At 42.9% G+C, this 18,152-nt stretch overlaps 1 protein-coding gene across 3 annotated transcripts in view; it reads right to left on the bottom strand.

Moving 5' to 3' along the window:
• CABP7 (calcium binding protein 7) overlaps positions 1 to 18,152 on the bottom strand; it is an 89,118-nt gene that overhangs the window by 13,064 nt on the left and 57,902 nt on the right. For 2 of the 3 annotated variants that reach the window (XM_061562058.1, XM_061562059.1), the window contains 2 exons: positions 6,857 to 6,969; positions 3,196 to 3,379 (listed from right to left, as the gene is read on the bottom strand). In XM_061562058.1, coding sequence (XP_061418042.1) covers positions 3,196 to 3,379; positions 6,857 to 6,969 — 297 coding nt within the window. The remainder of the gene's footprint in view (positions 1 to 3,195; positions 3,380 to 6,856; positions 6,970 to 18,152) is intronic. The other variant, XM_061562060.1, reaches the window with a different exon arrangement.

Here is an 18,152-nt window from a genome sequence, read left to right as displayed (position 1 = left end):
CCAAATGTGTGAATGAGCAACCCTGCTGTGAGCAGAGTGTGCACGTGGCGCATTGACTGAGCATTGACCCAGATGGGGAAGAAAACGAAAACAAAACCACTGAGCCCAGTGGGAAAGAAATCTCAAAGGAATAACAGTTTCAAACTTTTTTTTTTCGATTTAAAGCTTTCGTGACTGCAGGGATTCATCTTCTTGGTTCTTTCGGTAAAGTCACGTAGAAGGGAAGTAATAAAATAATAAACATAAAACATAATAAAATAATTCTCACGACGTTTCAAGCAGCCGTCTTCACCTGAAGACGGCTGCTTGCGTTGTGGCCGAAACGTCGTGAGAATTATTTTATTATGTTTTATTTTTATTATTTTATTACTTCCCTTCTACGCGACTTTACCGAAAGAACCAAGAAGAAGTTTCACACTTTGTAACCTTTTCTATAACCGAAGGAGACTTATTTTCTTTCACCCCAGCCCACCACAGCACTCGCCGTGCCTCTACTTAACTGTTCCGTGATCTCAGGGATCACACAACAAGACGGCGCGGAATTATGATACATTATGAGACCAGTAGTAGTAGGTTTTTACCCTTTTCAACTGGTACAAAACTGACACCTTTATTCAAGGCATCATGTTTGCAATAACCACAACACAAGTAGTCAAAAAAGCAAACAAAAAGATGCAACTCTGATAATGATAATAATATGCACTGTCCATGAAGTTGATTGATCCACACTCGAGACGGCTTTCTTTAGAGCCTAGTCCCCATTGGTGTTGGACCAGATGACACCAGAAGGCGTACAACTCAAACACAGTGCAATATCAAAGTATTGAGAGCTCGGGCTAAGCATTTACACTATGAGATCTCTTTTATCAGTGGCAAAATATAGTAGTATTTAGAGTAGTGCTCACAGCCCTAGGAAAGTGCGGACACTCTTTCGTTCTCAGGAGTTCCACACTTTACTCCAGCAGACCTCGTTCCAATCCTCTTTCTGCAAACTCTAAACGAATATCACTCTCGTGCCAAGTCGGTGCTAACCCAGGATTTGATCAGGCGTCTAACGGTCGGCGCTTGGTTCAAAAGGTTCTGTATGCAGAAGGTCAAATACTAAGGGGCCGTCCATAAATGACGTCACGCGATTTTGGCCGATTTTTGACCTCCCCCCTCCCCCCCTCGTCACACGGCGTCACAAAAATAATAAAAATAATAAAAATAAAACAATTAAATAATTCTCACGACGTTTCGGCCACAACGCAAGCAGCCGTCCTCAGGTGAAGAGGAGGTCTGTCGGAAAGACAGCGTCTCAGACGTGGCTGCTTGCGTTGTGGCCGAAACGTCGTGAGAATTATTTTATTATGTTTTATTTTTATTATTTTATTATTTCCCTTCTACGTGACTTTACCGAAAGAACCAAGAAGATGAATCACATATTCATTTTACAGAATGAAAGCCCTGGTAGAATCATTAGAAAAAAATGTTTAATAACAACCATTCTAAAAACTTACAAAATGTATGCTTATTTATTCTCCCATGGAGAAGCAAAATGCTCCTTCATGGAATACATAAAAGGTGACCTGAGTAAATTGAAATAATAAAATAGTTAATAATGCAAATTAATAAAAATGTGTGTTGTTATAACAATTCTATTTAATTAATATTTATTTGAAGTTGCGCATTTGATGTGACGTCATATTTCTCAAACCCCCCCCTCCCCCCCTCGTCACACATCGTCACAAATGTCTGACCCCCCTCCCCCACCTCGGGGCTTGACGTCATTTATGGAGTGTGAGAGACTCCAACAGCAAAACGTTGAAACAAAATAATGTTTTTTTCTCGAACGGGATGGCAGGATGTGTCTCATCTCCTATGCCTGCATTTTGGATGATGACAAAGACAAAGATCCCCCGTATAGCCTTAACAGACTGTAGGGGCAAGTGCTGTTAGCGAGCACCTATGAAGGCCGGAACGGTACACGAGGGGGTGGGTGGCCAGCACCACGCCCGACCGCCTTTGCCTCCCTAGCGGCGATGTTTACACACCGCACCAGGTACTCATTTGAGGCTGAGTCGACCTAGGGGAGGCCCAGGACCGGTTCAGATAACCGTCACTGGTGTTTGCCGTGAGCGGGAATCGAACCCGGGTCGCCAAGTTCGTAGTGCAGCGCACTAACCGCTACACTACCGCTCCCCACTTGGATGATGACACGCACGGCCGCACACATATATCCACAAGCGTGCGCGCACACACACACACAATGTGCCGGTAAATACAAAAAACTCTGGCTCTCATTCCACACCTCTGTGTCACACCTCCCCACACCTGAGTCGTGTGAATGCTGTCTGCTGACCAGCATCCGGAATGTACTGCTCCTTAAGTCAGATTGGAAATTGGGATGTGTTTACATGAACTGTCCACCTTGTTCCTACCATCATCCCTTGATGGGTTCTCCACCGACTTAACCCCCCCCCCCCCTAATGATGTTAGGGACATTTCGACTGACGATGGCTGATAATCTACTTTGCTGCAGTCGAAACATCTCACCAGTTAAAAAAAAGTTGGCATGCCCCATCTTGTTATCTTGTCAAGTGCTCATATTACCGACGGCTCAATAAGCGTTCCCTCTTGAAGTGAAATCATCAAGGGGATCCACGTCTCAGTAGCTCAATGAGGTCCACTGCATTAAAATGAGCAGCTGCGATGTAATTCCGTGGCTCAAGGGCCAGAGCACTTGAGTTGGACTCTGGCTGACATCCCGCCTGGGTTTGAATACGAGCAGAGCCATCCGTGATTGGTTAAGCGTAAGCTGTTCATCATGGTCTCAGCCCAGGTCACCACCAATGAATGCACAAAAAATCATCACGATAGATGTATATTTTTTTTGTTCAGGCAATTTGAGACTTTTAGTTGATTGACATGCAGGGCATGATAATGTGTGGGAGGGCATTATGAAAGCGGCTTGTTGAAGTGACTTCAAAAGTAGATGTCACATTCCAGGGCCGATCTCTAGCACAGGGTAATCATACACTTCTAGCCGCAGTTCCAAATGAAAATTGCTCTGTCTGATGCAATGATGCAGATACTACAAACTTTAAAAGATTAGGGCAGTTTTTTTTTTCTTTTGAGCTGTCACCACCGTCAGATAATCAGAAAATCCACCCGACGAGTGAATTAAATCATAACGATCCCCTCCGGCCAACGTACCATCCACCTGTGCACAGTAGTTCTCCGAGTTCTCCATGTTGCTCCCCTCCTCGTTCATGATGATTGTCTCGATGTCCTTCATCGTCACCTGCTCGCGGAACGCGCTGAAGATCACCTGCTTCAGCTCCTCCAACGTCATCTGCTGCACGTTGAACTGGAACACAGGCACAGGAGACGACGAGAGCTACTCTCAGTGCAGCTGCAGGTCACGTGACTGACGTGGGGCTGCCCCCCCTGGATCACATGACTGACATGCGGCTGCCACTGACTCACGTAATGTGACACTTGCAGGGCCCGGATTCGCATTTTTTGGGTGGGAAGGAAGCTTCTGGCAATTTTTCAGAAGGAAAGAGTCATATCTTCAAACAATATTGGCAATCTTCTTGTTTCTTTCGGTAAAGTCACGTAGAAGGGAAATAATAAAATAATATAAGTATAAAACAATAATGTTTTATATTTCCCTTCTAATAAAATAATATTAATATAAAACATTATTGTTTTATACTTATATTATTTTATTACTTCCCTTCTACGTGACTTTACCGAAAGAACCAAGAATATGAATCATGCAGTCACGAAAGCTTTAAATCAAAAAAATATTGGCAATGTTTAGCGACGCGCATGTTTCAGTCCTGTTTTCTTCACAGTAAAATGCTGACTTTCCCAATTTCAAGGGATGGAAGGTTTTAGTGTGAATTTCTGGGTGAGTTGCATGTTGAGCATTTTTTTCTCTCTCTCTAAGTTCTTGCCACACAATGCCGCGACCATCTTTATACGTTAAATAATCAATTCAAGTTGAATACTCAATTCAGCTCCCGAAGATGGCTGTAAGCAGTTGTCTATGTGGCGGTGGGGAGATGTTAACTCCCTCGCCTGATATACAGGAGGTCATGCATTCGATCCCGATCCTGACACCTGCATTTTTGGAGTTTGCATGTTCTCCCCGTGGTCGCGTGCATTGTTTTTATCATCCTCCAGTTTTCCCTCCACATTTATAAACACACGTTTAGAGTATTAGGTTTCTATAAATGTCCACATGATAAGGCACTTCGTTGAGCTATCATTGGTGGCCACGTCGCTTCTGAAAAATAGTTATATATATATCAGTGGGCCTTGCCTGGTAAAATAAAAATAGTTGAAATATAGTTTAAATATCCAGAGAAGGAACGCCCAACATGCGGCGCGACTTGGAAAACCATGCCGAGATTACAAGAAGCTGCGAAAACAGACTCGTTAATTGTGAATGCAAGATCATTCTTTTTTTGTTCTCACCAAAACGTACGGGTACTTAAATGTTCCTCGAAACAAGTTCACTTCGGTGAATGTAGGTCCGAGTCAAATCAATTTCTAGCAACCGCTCAATGTCAAATTTCCAAAGTTATATTGCTATCATCATTTGTAAACAGTATTCGCTTTTGTCACCATGCATGTGCCGGGCAAGTGGTCACGTATCGGTGTTTAGCAGTATTATCCTACGAATACATTTACATTTTATCCAGAAATCTTACGTGTAGACGATATAAGTTGAATATGAAATAAACTTTTTTTTAAATCATAACACGTAAAGAGATAAATGACATGTACGCTTTGTGCGGATACATGACAGGGAAATGTATTTTATAAGAGTTGAAAGTGTTTATATGTACCAGTGTCATATTTTCTGCAAAAGGCCAGCTTTAGTTGCTGCACCACGTGGCAGCGTCTGTCTAATTCTATGACCAAACACAATATCGCTAAGTATCTAGAGAGACACCATACACTGCTTTACTATTACACAGGCCTTTGCAGCTGTGCTGCATCCAGTTTCTATGGAAGCTCGTCGACTCGTGGAGTGAAAACGCCGGGCATTATGCCAACAGAACAAGCGGTACAAACCCGACAATACATCGGAAAGCCGTACATTGCATTGTATCTTGTGTGTTTTTTTCTTACTGCCTGGGGATGTGTCTGTCTCTGGGATATATAACTCTGTGATGTGCGCAAAGGAAGCCCTCCGTCTGTACACTAAGTCTGTGATTTGCAGCTTAAAGGAGATCGCCCGTTGCCCTACACCAGCGGTTCTTCACCTGCAGTGCATGCAAGCCCTAGGGTTGCGAGATGCCCTTTCTGGGGGTGCGCGAGACACGGCCAGATTTGTTGCATCTAATCTGGCTGTGACGGTCCCACCTGACGACGGAGACTTGTGTTGCCTCCGAAACGTCGTGATTTTTATTGTTTTATTTTTATTAATTTCATATTCATTTTTTTACCTACGTGACTTTATCGAAAGAAAGTATGAATCCTTGCAGTCACGAAAGCTTCAAATCTAGCTGCAGTAATGGTTAAGAACCACTGCCCTACATGTTCTGAGCAGTCACCGGTGTTTACAGTAACACACACTTACCCAGCAGTGACATGCGAGATCAACCACTTCATTTAAATCACCACCTAATGGTAAGTTAAGTTCATGCCATTATATATATAATGGACCGTGTGTACTTAAGTGTATATTGCGTTTAAGAAATGTAACAATTTAACCATCATGTCGTATAAAAATGTTATCGCGGTACTATTTTGTGTAATTGAAGCCAAGCCGTTTGATTGCACGTTGAGAGAGACGCAACGTTTTACTCAGACAGCTAAACCGTGGCTCTTCAAAGTAAATAACATCTACCACAAGATGTAACAACAGCGGTGACATTCTGCCAAGCTGGACAGAGCGATCTGGTGCATCTCTATAAATCATACCCAGACGCGCTCCCAAGTGGCACGTGCGTTCTTCCATTCAGGCTTTTCAATCTCCCCATTTAATTATACAAACCGCACCGAAATTGCATGCTACGTGTGTGCGTGTCTTCATTACAGCATAGCATACACGTGCACAATACGGAACATTAGCAGGAAAAACTTTGCCCGACTCATTTACAAAGTCCACGTTTTTCGTATATACGTTTACTGTTACTTCTGCCCTGTCTGGAAAAATCGTGTGCTAAGCATGCTGCCTGCACAGAGACATGGCGACTGCCCTGCTCGTAAAGTGACAGCCAGTTGCACCGGGCCTTCGCTTGACCTTTGCACTGGGACGAGGGGGCTTTCACGACGGACCGAAGATTTGTGGATTAGAAATATTAAAAAAGGGCTCTCGTGCAATTTGCGGGCGATTTCAGAAACGTCTTCGTGGTCGTCCGCTCGATGCCGAATTATCTGGAAGGTCGCGTGCAAAGGGGTCACTGTGACACAATATTTATTTATTTTAGCTATCAACTGAAGAACGGTGCCTTTTCCCCCCACCCAGCATTTCTAACGAGAATGCAATTTCTTTAAATGTTCCTCTGAACAATATTCTGCATTGGATTTAGAATAATTACTTTTAATGTTTTTTTTCTATAGCATTTATATCGATGTAATCATAACAGCTTAAAATCTTGATTATAATGATTAATTTTATTAGAAATAGCTACATTTTAAGTAAATTTCTAAAACTGAAGATTTAACAAACTGCAATCAAGTTCCGCTGTATAAATCGTATCTGGTGCCACAAATGATAAGCCGTAACTTTGGCAAATGTTTCCCATCTTTCGAGGGCCAAGGCTTAAATAATGTTCCCACCTCTACGTGACTCAGAGATGCAAGTCGTGGTTAACCATAACTCTGGTTGAACAGGCTGAAGTTGAGGCCCTACCTTCCAGAAGATGGTGTCAAACTCACTGCTCAGGAATCCGTCTGGATTGTCAGCTGCCGTGAGCTTGGGGCCCAGCAGAGTCATGAACTCCTCAAAGTTCACCTGGCCATCACCTGAGGAAGGCACAACACATCAGAGGTCGAAAACGGGTTTTGATTCCTTACCCGTACCCATACCCGGCCGCACCAGGGTCGCAAACGGGTACCCGGCAACCCGTACCCGGCCGGGTATGGGTACCCGTACGCTACCCGTACCCTACCCAAAATGAGTGACAAACGGTTACTCACCGGTGACTCACGGCCTACCCGTACCCGTACCCGGCCGCACCAGGGTCGCAAACGGGTACCCGTACCTGGCCGGGTACGGGTAGCCGGGTATCGGGTAGGCTACGGGTATCGGGTACCCGGTTGCGACCTCTACAACACATTCACAAGAACCATTGGCGCGATGGCCGCTACATTATTTTACTTGGCAGATTTGTGATGATTATTTGTTTTCTTCTCTCCTGTCATTTTCAATTAACTTTGGCTATTTCATAAATCGCGCTAACTGGTCACTTCACGTTGTCAACCAACTCTGCTTGAGATTTTTCAGTCCCATGAATAAAATCTGTGCAGCTGGCCAGGAATGAAATCTGTGCAGCTACCCAGGAATGAAATCTGTGCCGCTGCACATGAATGAGGGGGAGTTATACTAACGCACCTCAACAGGAAGCAGCGGACAGGCAGACCAGCCCTGTTCCTGTTCATTATGTTGATACATTTCTTTAGCCGACTCACGCTGATTTAATATTTTGTAAATACACGTGACCCCCATATTAAATTAAATGCACTTTGGCTGAAGAAAAAACAAGTTATTCTGTTTGTTTTTGTTCTTCTAATCCTGGAGCTGGTGTAATGAAGTGTTCACGTCAATATGGGATTAATTTATTGTGCATTCGTCGGTGGTTAGGCTGAAAATATCAAACCCCGCTGCTGGTTACAACTTGTTTCACCCCCTTAGGGCAATGCAAGGGTCACACTAAGGATTTAAAGCAAAGCTGCCTGCGACAGGACATTTGGGATTATCTTCCTGGTTATTTCGGTAAAGTCACGTAGAAGGGAAATAATAAAATAATAAAAATAAAACATAATAAAATAATTCTCACGACGTTTCGGCCACAACGCAAGAACCAAAGAATATGAATTCCTGCAGTCACGAAAGTTTAAAGTCAAAATTTAATGTAATGTTTATGCGAGCGCCGGGGGCTTATGGGATTCCGGGGTCCCGCCATAAGGTTCAAGTATAAACACAACAACAATAACAACCGCCATTCGCCACTAAGTGGCGGTGACGTCACCACGGCACTTGTGCCAGGCTAGGTGCACGTTAAGGCCACGTGAAGTGTTGAACGCCCGCCGGCAGAAGGTCACGGTGCAAACCCAGGTGCTCATGGGTCGACTGACTGAGATGACTGGCCGAGGCATCACTGTGTGCCCCCTACTGTGCCAACTGTGTCAACTTAACACACACACACACCTACACCACACACATCTCAATCGGTTTAAAATAATCCACGTGTTCATGGAACGATTTGGAATCATTCACAGGCTTGAGGAGGGGGGGGGAGGAACCCGCCATCAATGTTCAATGAAAATTCAAACAAATGTTCAATATTTCAAAACGAATGCATTTAAAGACGACATGTCACCGTGCGGGTCTGCGTATTCGCACCCTTAAATCCAGCATTCACATTCCACAGCTCATCCCGTGACTGTAATGAGTCTATACCAGCAAAATTGCATCTCTTTTAATGTTATCACCACCGATTATTGTCCAAATTAGCACCATCAGTATCACGTCTCCGGAGTGAAGGCACGACACTCGTGCGTTTTCACTTGACAGGTTATAGTCATATTGCCGCAAGGGAACAACCCCAGAGGATAAAACAGAAATGATTTCTTTCAGGTCTCCCTTCAAAAGCCCATTTTACCCATCAAAATCAGTGTAGTTCAGCAATCGCGATCGCTACGCCAGCCTCAGTGGGAATAAAAAATGTTTGATAGAGCTGCAAATCAACCTTCTTGGTTCTTTCAGTAGAGTCACGTAGAATGGAAGTAATAATATAATAAAAATAAAACATAATAAAATAATTCTCACGACGTTTCGGCCACAACGCAAGCAGCCGTCCTCAGGTGGAGAACAGGTCTGTCGAGAAGACAAGAGTCTGAAAGACAGAGTAATTCAGACAGGTCTGTCGAGAAGACAGAGTATGAAAGGCAGAGTCAGAGAAGACAGAGTCTGAAAGACAGAGTCATTCAGACAGGTCTGTCGAGAAGACAGAGTCTGAAAGACAGAGTCAGAGAAGACAGAGTCTGAAAGACAGAGTCATTCAGACAGGTCTGTCGAGAAGACAGAGTTTGAAAGACAGAGTCAGAGAAGACAGAGTCTGAAAGACAGAGTCATTCAGACAGGTCTGTCGAGAAAACAGAGTCTGAAAGACAGAGTCAGAGAAGACAGAGTCTGAAAGACAGAGTCATTCAGACAGGTCTGTCGAGAAGACAGAGTTTGAAAGACAGAGTCAGAGAAGACAGAGTCTGAAAGACAGAGTCATTCAGACAGGTCTGTCGAGAAGACAGAGTCTGAAAGACAGAGTCAGAGAAGACAGAGTCTGAAAGACAGAGTCATTCAGACAGGTCTGTCGAGAAGACAGAGTTTGAAAGACAGAGTCAGAGAAGACAGAGTCTGAAAGACAGAGTCATTCAGACAGGTCTGTCGAGAAGACAGAGTCTGAAAGACAGAGTCAGAGAAGACAGAGTCTGAAAGACAGAGTCATTCAGACAGGTCTGTCGAGAAGACAGAGTCTGAAAGGCAGAGTCAGAGAAGACAGAGTCTGAAAGACAGAGTCATTCAGACAGGTCTGTCGAGAAGACAGAGTCTGAAAGACAGTCAGAGAAGACAGAGTCTGAAAGACAGAGTCATTCAGACAGGTCTGTCGAGAAGGCAGAGTCTGAAAGACAGAGTCAGAGAAGACAGAGTCTGAAAGACAGAGTCATTCAGACAGGTCTGTCGAGAAGACAGAGTCTGAAAGGCAGAGTCAGAGAAGACAGAGTCTGAAAGACAGAGTCATTCAGACAGGTCTGTCGAGAAGACAGAGTCTGAAAGACAGAGTCAGAGAAGACAGAGTCTGAAAGACAGAGTCATTCAGACAGGTCTGTCGAGAAGACAGAGTCTGAAAGGCAGAGTCAGAGAAGACAGAGTCTAAAAGACAGAGTCATTCAGACAGGTCTGTCGAGAAGGCAGAGTCTGAGGCTTGGAGGCCCCCTGGCAGTCCGAGGCCCCGGGTCACAGGCCCCACTGGCCCGGTCCATAATCATCCAGCCTTGGCCATGATGCTCCCCTGTGACACGAGTAGCCAATCGCAATGACGCAACGGTGTTGGTTATTTATTTTTTATGGAATGAAATCCTTTCGATTTACAGCTTTCGTGACTGCAGGGATTCATCGTCTTGGTTATTTCGGTGAAGTCACGTAGAATGAAAATAATAAAATAATAAAAATAAAACATAATAAAATAATTCTCACGACGTTTCAGACTCTGTCTACTTGACAGACCTGTTCTCCACCTGCAGACGGCTGCTTGCGTTGTGGCCGAAACGTCGTGAGAATTATTTAATTATGTTTTATTTTTATTATTTTATTATTTTCCTTCTACGTGACTTTACCGAAAGAACCAAGAAAATGAAATCCTCTTGAGCGCCAAATTGTGCGTTGCCCAACGGCAGTTGCCGCCCAGACGTAACTCTTGAAATTTCAGTACGAGTGCATCATCATGTATATATATAAAAGTACGTGTATATATTTCAATAATTTGTAGAATTAATGATGGTGGGAGTTAATTTTGATCTCGGACCGACGCAACCTCTGATTAGCACGGTTGGTTACGTACAGCGCGAAAGAAGTTCAACACACATACGTACAATAAATGCATAATGAAGCAGACAACAGCCATCATCAAAGAAAAAAATAATTCCTGGATGTGAGCTACATTCTAGATTTGAAGCTTTCGTGACTGCAAGGATTCATACTCTTAGTTTTTTTCCGGTAAAGTCACGTAGGTAAAATAAATAATAAAATAATAGAGAGAATAATAGAAATAAAATAATAAATCACGACGTTTCGGAGGCAACACAAGTCTCCGTCATGAGCGACATGTCAGTGACACTCACTTGAAGCAGGTGAAGCATTTTAACAATTTAGGTAGCGTGAGATAACATGCTACTCACAGATAGTTTTCAAAAAATGCGATCTGTGTTTAAAATATAAAATAGTTTACACACAACGAGAATTGGAGTACTGCAGTGCTACTACATGCTGCAGGTCTGTTTTCCTTCATGGATGCCATAGCTGGACAATTATGAACGCGCTGTAAAGCAAACCAGAAGCAAAAGATGCGTGTATTTTTTAAAAGAAGGATGTTAAAAAGTTTATGGGCAGACACAATTATTAACATAAATTTATTATGCCTTGAAGGTACAAAAAAAAGTTACATAAGAAGAATTATAGTCAAAAAGGCCAAATTAGATAGGCAATTCGACCGATTGGCTACCACTGGGAATATGAAATGTAAAGTTCTTGAAAGGACACGGTTCACATAGAGAAAGAGATATATTGAAAATTACAAGCGTCTAATAATACACCATCGATAGATTATATAAGCACACGTCACTAACGTGAAACGATTGTCTCACTGTATGAATTAATCTTTGTCGTTTGATGTTAATGTGATATTAGGTTATTTTAACATGGCTGTATAAGTGCGCACAAGCGCTGTGCCTCGTCACTTGATAAATGATCGTGCTCAAGCAATCAGCATCTGTTACAAATGAAACGTGTTAATTGATTCTCAGTGTGACTATAGTCACGTGTCGGCCTGGGATCGTGATGATTCGGCCAGTCAAATGTATCTGGTGTTTTGACTGTGGGAATTCACGTGAAATGGAATTCGCTAAGTAAATAAATACATCTTCTTGGTTATGTCGGTAAAGTCACGTAGAAGGGAAATAATTAAACAATAAAAATAAAACATAATAAAATAATTCTCACGACGTTTCGGCCACAACGCAAGCAGCCGTGCTCAGGTGAAGAACAGGTCTGTCGGGAAGACAGCGTCTGAAATGTTTTATTTTTATTATTTTATTATTTCCCTTCTACGTGACTTTACCGAAAGAACCAAGAAGATGAATCCCTGCAGTCACGAAAGCTTTAAATCGAAAAATAATTAGATACATTTAGTTACAGAGATTAAAGTGAGCTTCAAGAATTCAGCTCGTAAACTATCGGTAGATATTTTCCCAACATTGGATTGCGGAAACAAAGGCCTGCATTTTAATAGAGAAAACGTTGATGAGAACCATATCGCACTTGCTGACGTCTTATTAATTTATAACGTCGAGTGAAAACTAACCGCAGGATATGCTTAGAAGGATAAGAAAAAAAATAGGCTCAGAGGATACAAACTGAGAAAAACAAAGGTCATGGTACAACACATTTTTCTCCGTAACGAGAGGCATCTGTCAGATGTGGCACAGCTGCTGAGGATTGGCCAAAATGAAAAAAACCGAAGTAAACATACTCTTAGTTATTTCGGTAAAGTCACGTAGGTAAAAAATGAAATTAAAATTAATAAAAATAAAATAAAAATCACGACGTTTCGGAGGCAACACAAGTCTCCGTCATCAGGTGGGACCGTCACAGCCAGATTTGCTGCATCAAGTGAGGCAGGGATTCAAGATGCAAGCCCTTAAATACAAGTTGAGGGGGGAGGATAGGGGGGGGGGGGCTTATCAGAATGTGGTAGCCAATGAATGGAACGTTTCGGGAGGGGGGGGGGCTAAAAGTAAACAAGCAGGCAAGAGCAGGATGGAGTGCATTCTTTTTTTTTAAACTGGACTTTAAAAAAAGCGACACACACGTGCCTCGAAAAGGCAACGTGGAATCGTTGCCCGTGGCGCGAAGGTCGCAACCGGGTACCCGATACCCGTTCCCTACCCGATACCCGGCTACCGGGTACGGGTACCCGTTTGCGACCCTGGTGCGGCCGGGTACGGGCACGGGTAAGAAATCAAAACCCGTTTGCGACCTCTGCCCGCGGCGTGGCTCAGCAAAACGGTCGTTCATAAAAGATGGAGCAAGAGCGAAAGTGTGCAACGGAGCATGGGGATGGTGCATGCTAAGAATTGCGAGGCAGGAATAGGGGACACGTGGATTGGAGTTCATACGCAGGTTATAAGCATAATTGTAGCTACTTGATACAGCAAATCTGGCTGTGACGGTCCCACCTGATGACGGAGACTTGTGTTGCCTCCGAAATGTTTTATTATTTTATTTGTGTTAATTTTAATTTCATATTTTTACCTACGTGACTTTACCGAAAAAACTAAGAGTATGAATCCTTGCAGTCACGAAAGCTTCAAATCTAGAAATAATTGTAGCTGTGTTAAAGTAAGTGGGTTTGGGAAGGACACGTGACTAGGAGGAATGCATGCCGATGGCGAGATGGACAGAGCCAAGGAATGGAACACATCTGAGAGGGCATCCACCGAGAAGGCGATGGAGAGCTGAAATCAGCTCGTGTAAAGATGCTGGATTGTTCAAGTTCAAGTTCATTTATTAGGTATAATCCTGTGAGCCATTCGGCTCTTGAATCGGGTGCAACCGGAACAAAAAAAAAAACATAACATGAACAAGAAAACATCTTAAAGTTACTATGTGCAAACAAAAAATCCAAGAAAAGACAGCAAAATATTGCAGAAAAAGCACCGTACACCAACGATGTGTGCAAAAATCCCAGTGGGATGCAAGTCAAACAACAACAACAACCACAAGACAACTTAGATTAAGGCAACTTAGATTAAGATTGATCGTTACATCACAAACTCGTGAGAGATGGTGACAACGAAGGCAGGCTTTCATCCAGCCGTGGATCGATGATAGCCGACGATGAAATTGGTTCGTAAATGTAGTAATATTCTCGCCTAAACTATTTGTTTTACAAGCCAGTAACATGGATGGCAAAGGTTGCCAGTTCACCGTGTTGCTGGAAAGCTGCTGGCAATCACATCACCAGACTCAGGAGCATTTATTGAACATGATGAATAGACCTCGCTACAGAGACTCTGCGAGGTCATAACCAGAATAATTGCTTTTGGGGCACATTGATTATTGGTTGAGCAATAGACCAGTAGAATAGTTATATCTTATCTTGTTGAATGTAATCAACTTTTTTTTGCTTTATGGCAGTTAAATTTTTTTATTTAATGAATGTATATGGCGATGAAGGGCAGTCAAACACGTTTGCAAAATATGGCGCTCAAATGTTTTTTTTGTCGATCCAGCATATGGCTTATGTTAACAACTCCATCTGTACATACTCATCATACAAGTGCGCCTTTAAAAGTTACCCACTGAAAATTAAAGAAAATAGTAAAAACAAGTTTGTGTGCACCTTAAATATCCCTCACATACACGAAAGCGGGCCATAGCCCTAACCTCAGTCTGATATATATATATACTTTCTTGCTCTTTTATGAGTCTGTGTATCTGATGATGCCGATGTGTTTAAAGTATATGGACTGTATAAAGATGTTTCTCGTAATGTAAAGTTACACGCGATTGATTACGATACACACCTGGGGCAGGACAAAAACAAGTAAACCCGTAAAAACAAAGTTTTTCACTATAAATCCTTTATATGCGTGGCATCGGGGCGGCTAGAGTCCTCTCGTCCTCTGGCTTGAGATGGCTGCCACCTATGGGTCAGATGATTGTCTGGCAGCATTAAACAATTGGTAATTAAATATTTTAAAAAAATTCCCTAAACAGTGTAAAATTTTGGAATTTTTTTTTCACGAAAATGCATTGTCACGCACAACGAGTCAAAATGTCAGCTCGATTGGATCACGGGAAGTGGGTTGAAAAACGACCGAAAGATTTGCACGGTCCTAAGCAAGCAAGCGAACCTAATATAAAGGAGTTTAAAACCCACACAGAAGATGACCTTACATTTCGATTTAAAGCTTTCGTGACTGCAGGGATTCATCTTCTTGGTTCTTTCTTTAAAAAATACTGCTAATCCTACATAATACACGAGCATAATATGACTTTGAGACCCCCCCCCCCCACCACCTACACATTCCACAAGGAGTGACTAATCCCATATCTGCATTTTCCATCAATATGCTTAATTCCGGTGTTGATATGTAAACTCCTTTGTCAAGGCGCTGTCCTCCTCCCACCCAGCTTAAATATACGCTGCCAAGCTTGGCGGTGTTCATTGGGACGCTGTCTTTCCGAGAGCTCTGTTTCTTCACCTGAGGACGGCTGCTTGTGTTGTGGCCGAAACGTCGTGAGAATTTTCTCCAACCATTATATAAACGGAGTGGTAGCTCCTGCAATCTCTCATTTACTTGATACAGCTGTCGTGGCTGTGACGGTACCACCTGAAGACGGAAGCTTGTGTTGCCTCCGAAACGTCGTGATTTTTATTTTATTTTACTTTTTTATGTTTTTACCTACGTGACTTTACCGAAAAAACCTAAGAATATGAATCATTGCAGTCACGAAAGCTTCAAATCTAGAATTAATTTTCATTTTATTATGTTTTATTTCTATTCTTTTATTATTTCCCTTCTACGTGACTTTTACCGAAAGCACCAAGATTAAGATGACCTTACACTTATTACATGCATCGCCTTACATTCATTCCGTACGACATTTTCTTCCAGAGCAGATTGGCGAATTTTCCAGCCACCCAGAGACACTTGAGAGAATGGGGAGCTTTCAAAGCAAAATTTTAACCCTCAACTCCTAACTTGTGTCGTGAATCCATGCACGCAGGTATTTGAACCGAGGCCGCTGAGAACACATCGCACACCAGACACAGCTATCCTACAAGTGAACGGCTCCGTCGTCAGCTAATGCACCCACAGCGGATGTGTGGGGAGCGGTGAATGTGTACGCGTCTGAGTTATACGCACGCTATGTGGAAGGAGGCTCGTGAAGGACGCTGCTGCTGCTGCTACCGGGCAGACGGAGGCAGTCGCCCTCCAGCAACAACAGAGTGAGCGACGCTCACAACGAGCGGAGCACGTTGGCACAGTAGGGGGCACAGGTGGCGCATCGGCCATTCATCTCAGCCAGTCGACCCGTGGCACCTGCTGGGTCTGACCCGTGACCTCCTACCGGCGGGCGTTCGACACTTCACGTGGCTTTAAAGTGAACACAGCCTGGCACAAGCCCCGTGGTGATGTCACCGCCACTTCGTGACGAATGGCGGTTGTTGTGTATATACACACACACGCAGGGACCCGAGTTCGATTCCCGCTCATGGTCAACACCAGTGACAATCATGATCCGAACCGGTCCAGGACATCGCTTCGATGTCCTTTGCCACCGCACCTCCGATTAGCACAGTTGGCTACGTACGGTGTGAAAGAAGTGCAACGTGCGTACAAATCAAAATCGTTGACAACAAGAGTTGGAAAAGGGACCCCCCCCCCCGAGGAGTGTTGTAGACCACCCAGAAACGGAACAAAACGAACGCCGATTTACGATCTGCCTCCTTTAAATTCATGCCATTTACAGTTAGCAAATAATTGCACTCGCGTTTATCGCATCGCGGCCGGATGTGCGAATTATTTCAGGATTAGAAATATCTGCACGGATCTTGTTTTAGAGCCGAAATAGGTTTTAAAAAAAACGATACAAGTTTTGAATGCGCGCACTTTTACTTGCACTGAAAAGCAGTGGCGGCTCGTCAATAGAGGGCGCAGGGGCGCCGCCCCCACCAATATTCAAGAAATATACATATGCAAAATTTATATAAAAATACATAAATAAAATATTTTTTTCATTCGATGTGCCGGCTGGTAATAAGAAAAGCATCAGCATTTAATAAAAACTGGCTTTAATCGGTCAACTATTTTCTATGTTTTTCAATGTGTTTCATGCGGGGCGCCGGACAAATGGATGTCTATGTGAGACTTTACATTTTCGGACAGCATGTGACCTGAAGCTGGTCTCTAATTGGTTTCTTAAAGATTCTCCTCGGGGCGCAAGTCGTTGCGTCCCTGGCCAATCAGAATTGGATACATGTTATTTTATCCAATCTGATTGGTTCTCGTCACCTGTCATTCAAATTTACGCTGTAGGCCACTACTGCGAGTGCGAAGGCGACACCACTTTGACACTTGCTAGGCTGATCAAATTTTTTGTGTAAACAATGGCAGCAGTTCATCCAAATTCTGTAATTTATTTACAAAAAAACCCTTTCACAAGGCTTTCGCTGGAAGAAATAAAAAAGATAAAGGATCTCGGACCGGACCAACCCGATTAACAAATCCAGCAGCAGGCCAGTGACAGAGGACGAAGCTACACACGAAGCTTCACCCGCGCTTGTTATGAGAAACGGAGGTGGCTGGCTGGATGTGATGTTAGCAATTCTCTTTTTTGTTTTCCCTGTCTTTTATTTCAAAGTGTCGGCACTGAAGTTTTGTGGACAACGACGGGGGTAAGAGACCTCAAACATCTCTCTGACAAATGCAAACGTCATGAAAGTAGCCGCAGCCATATTGATAATAGCATGAAACTAACGTTTTTATGTTCAAGTAGGAAACATGCTTTTTGGTACTTTGGTCTGAAATGTATATAAAAGAGAAACATTTATGTTCAAGTAGGAAACATGCTTTTTGGTACTTTGGTCTGAAATGTATATAAAAGAGAAACATTTATGTTCAAGTAGGAAACATGCTTTTTGGTACTTCTTTTGGTCTGAAATGTAAATAAAGATCATCAAAATTTATATTCAAGTAGTCAAAATGGTTTTTGGTACTGCTTTATATTTATTTGCCCCCCTCAATAAAATAAAAAAAATGCGCCCCCCCAAAAATAAATATCACCAGCCGCCACTGCTGAAAAGTATAAACTAGATTCGTTTTGACCCCAGAATAAATCACGTTTGATGTGTGCTGCGTATAAAGTGGGTGCCTTGCATAAAGAAAATGAAACATATCGAAAGGAAGCCACCCACTTTTATTGAGCACATCAAATGCGATTAATTCTGGGGTAAAAAATAATTTATGTTGTACTTTAGTGTGCATATAAAAGTGTGTGCATTGAAAACTTCGGGGTTTTTTTTTTACACCTAAACATTATTTTTACGACTTTAAGAGTCAAGTAGGTCACATGGTGTCGTTCGTCGCGAAGTCGGAATGGCTCTCTGTCACGCAGCGTATTCTACTTTGCAGTGGTTACCTCT

This window comes from Lethenteron reissneri, chromosome 28, assembly GCF_015708825.2.
Source record: "Lethenteron reissneri isolate LAM-NWPU_2019-01 chromosome 28, ASM1570882v1, whole genome shotgun sequence".
NCBI classification, from domain to species: domain Eukaryota; kingdom Metazoa; phylum Chordata; class Hyperoartia; order Petromyzontiformes; family Petromyzontidae; genus Lethenteron; species Lethenteron reissneri.
Note: the sequence above shows the minus strand (reverse complement) of the source record. Positions and strands in the feature narration are given on the sequence as shown.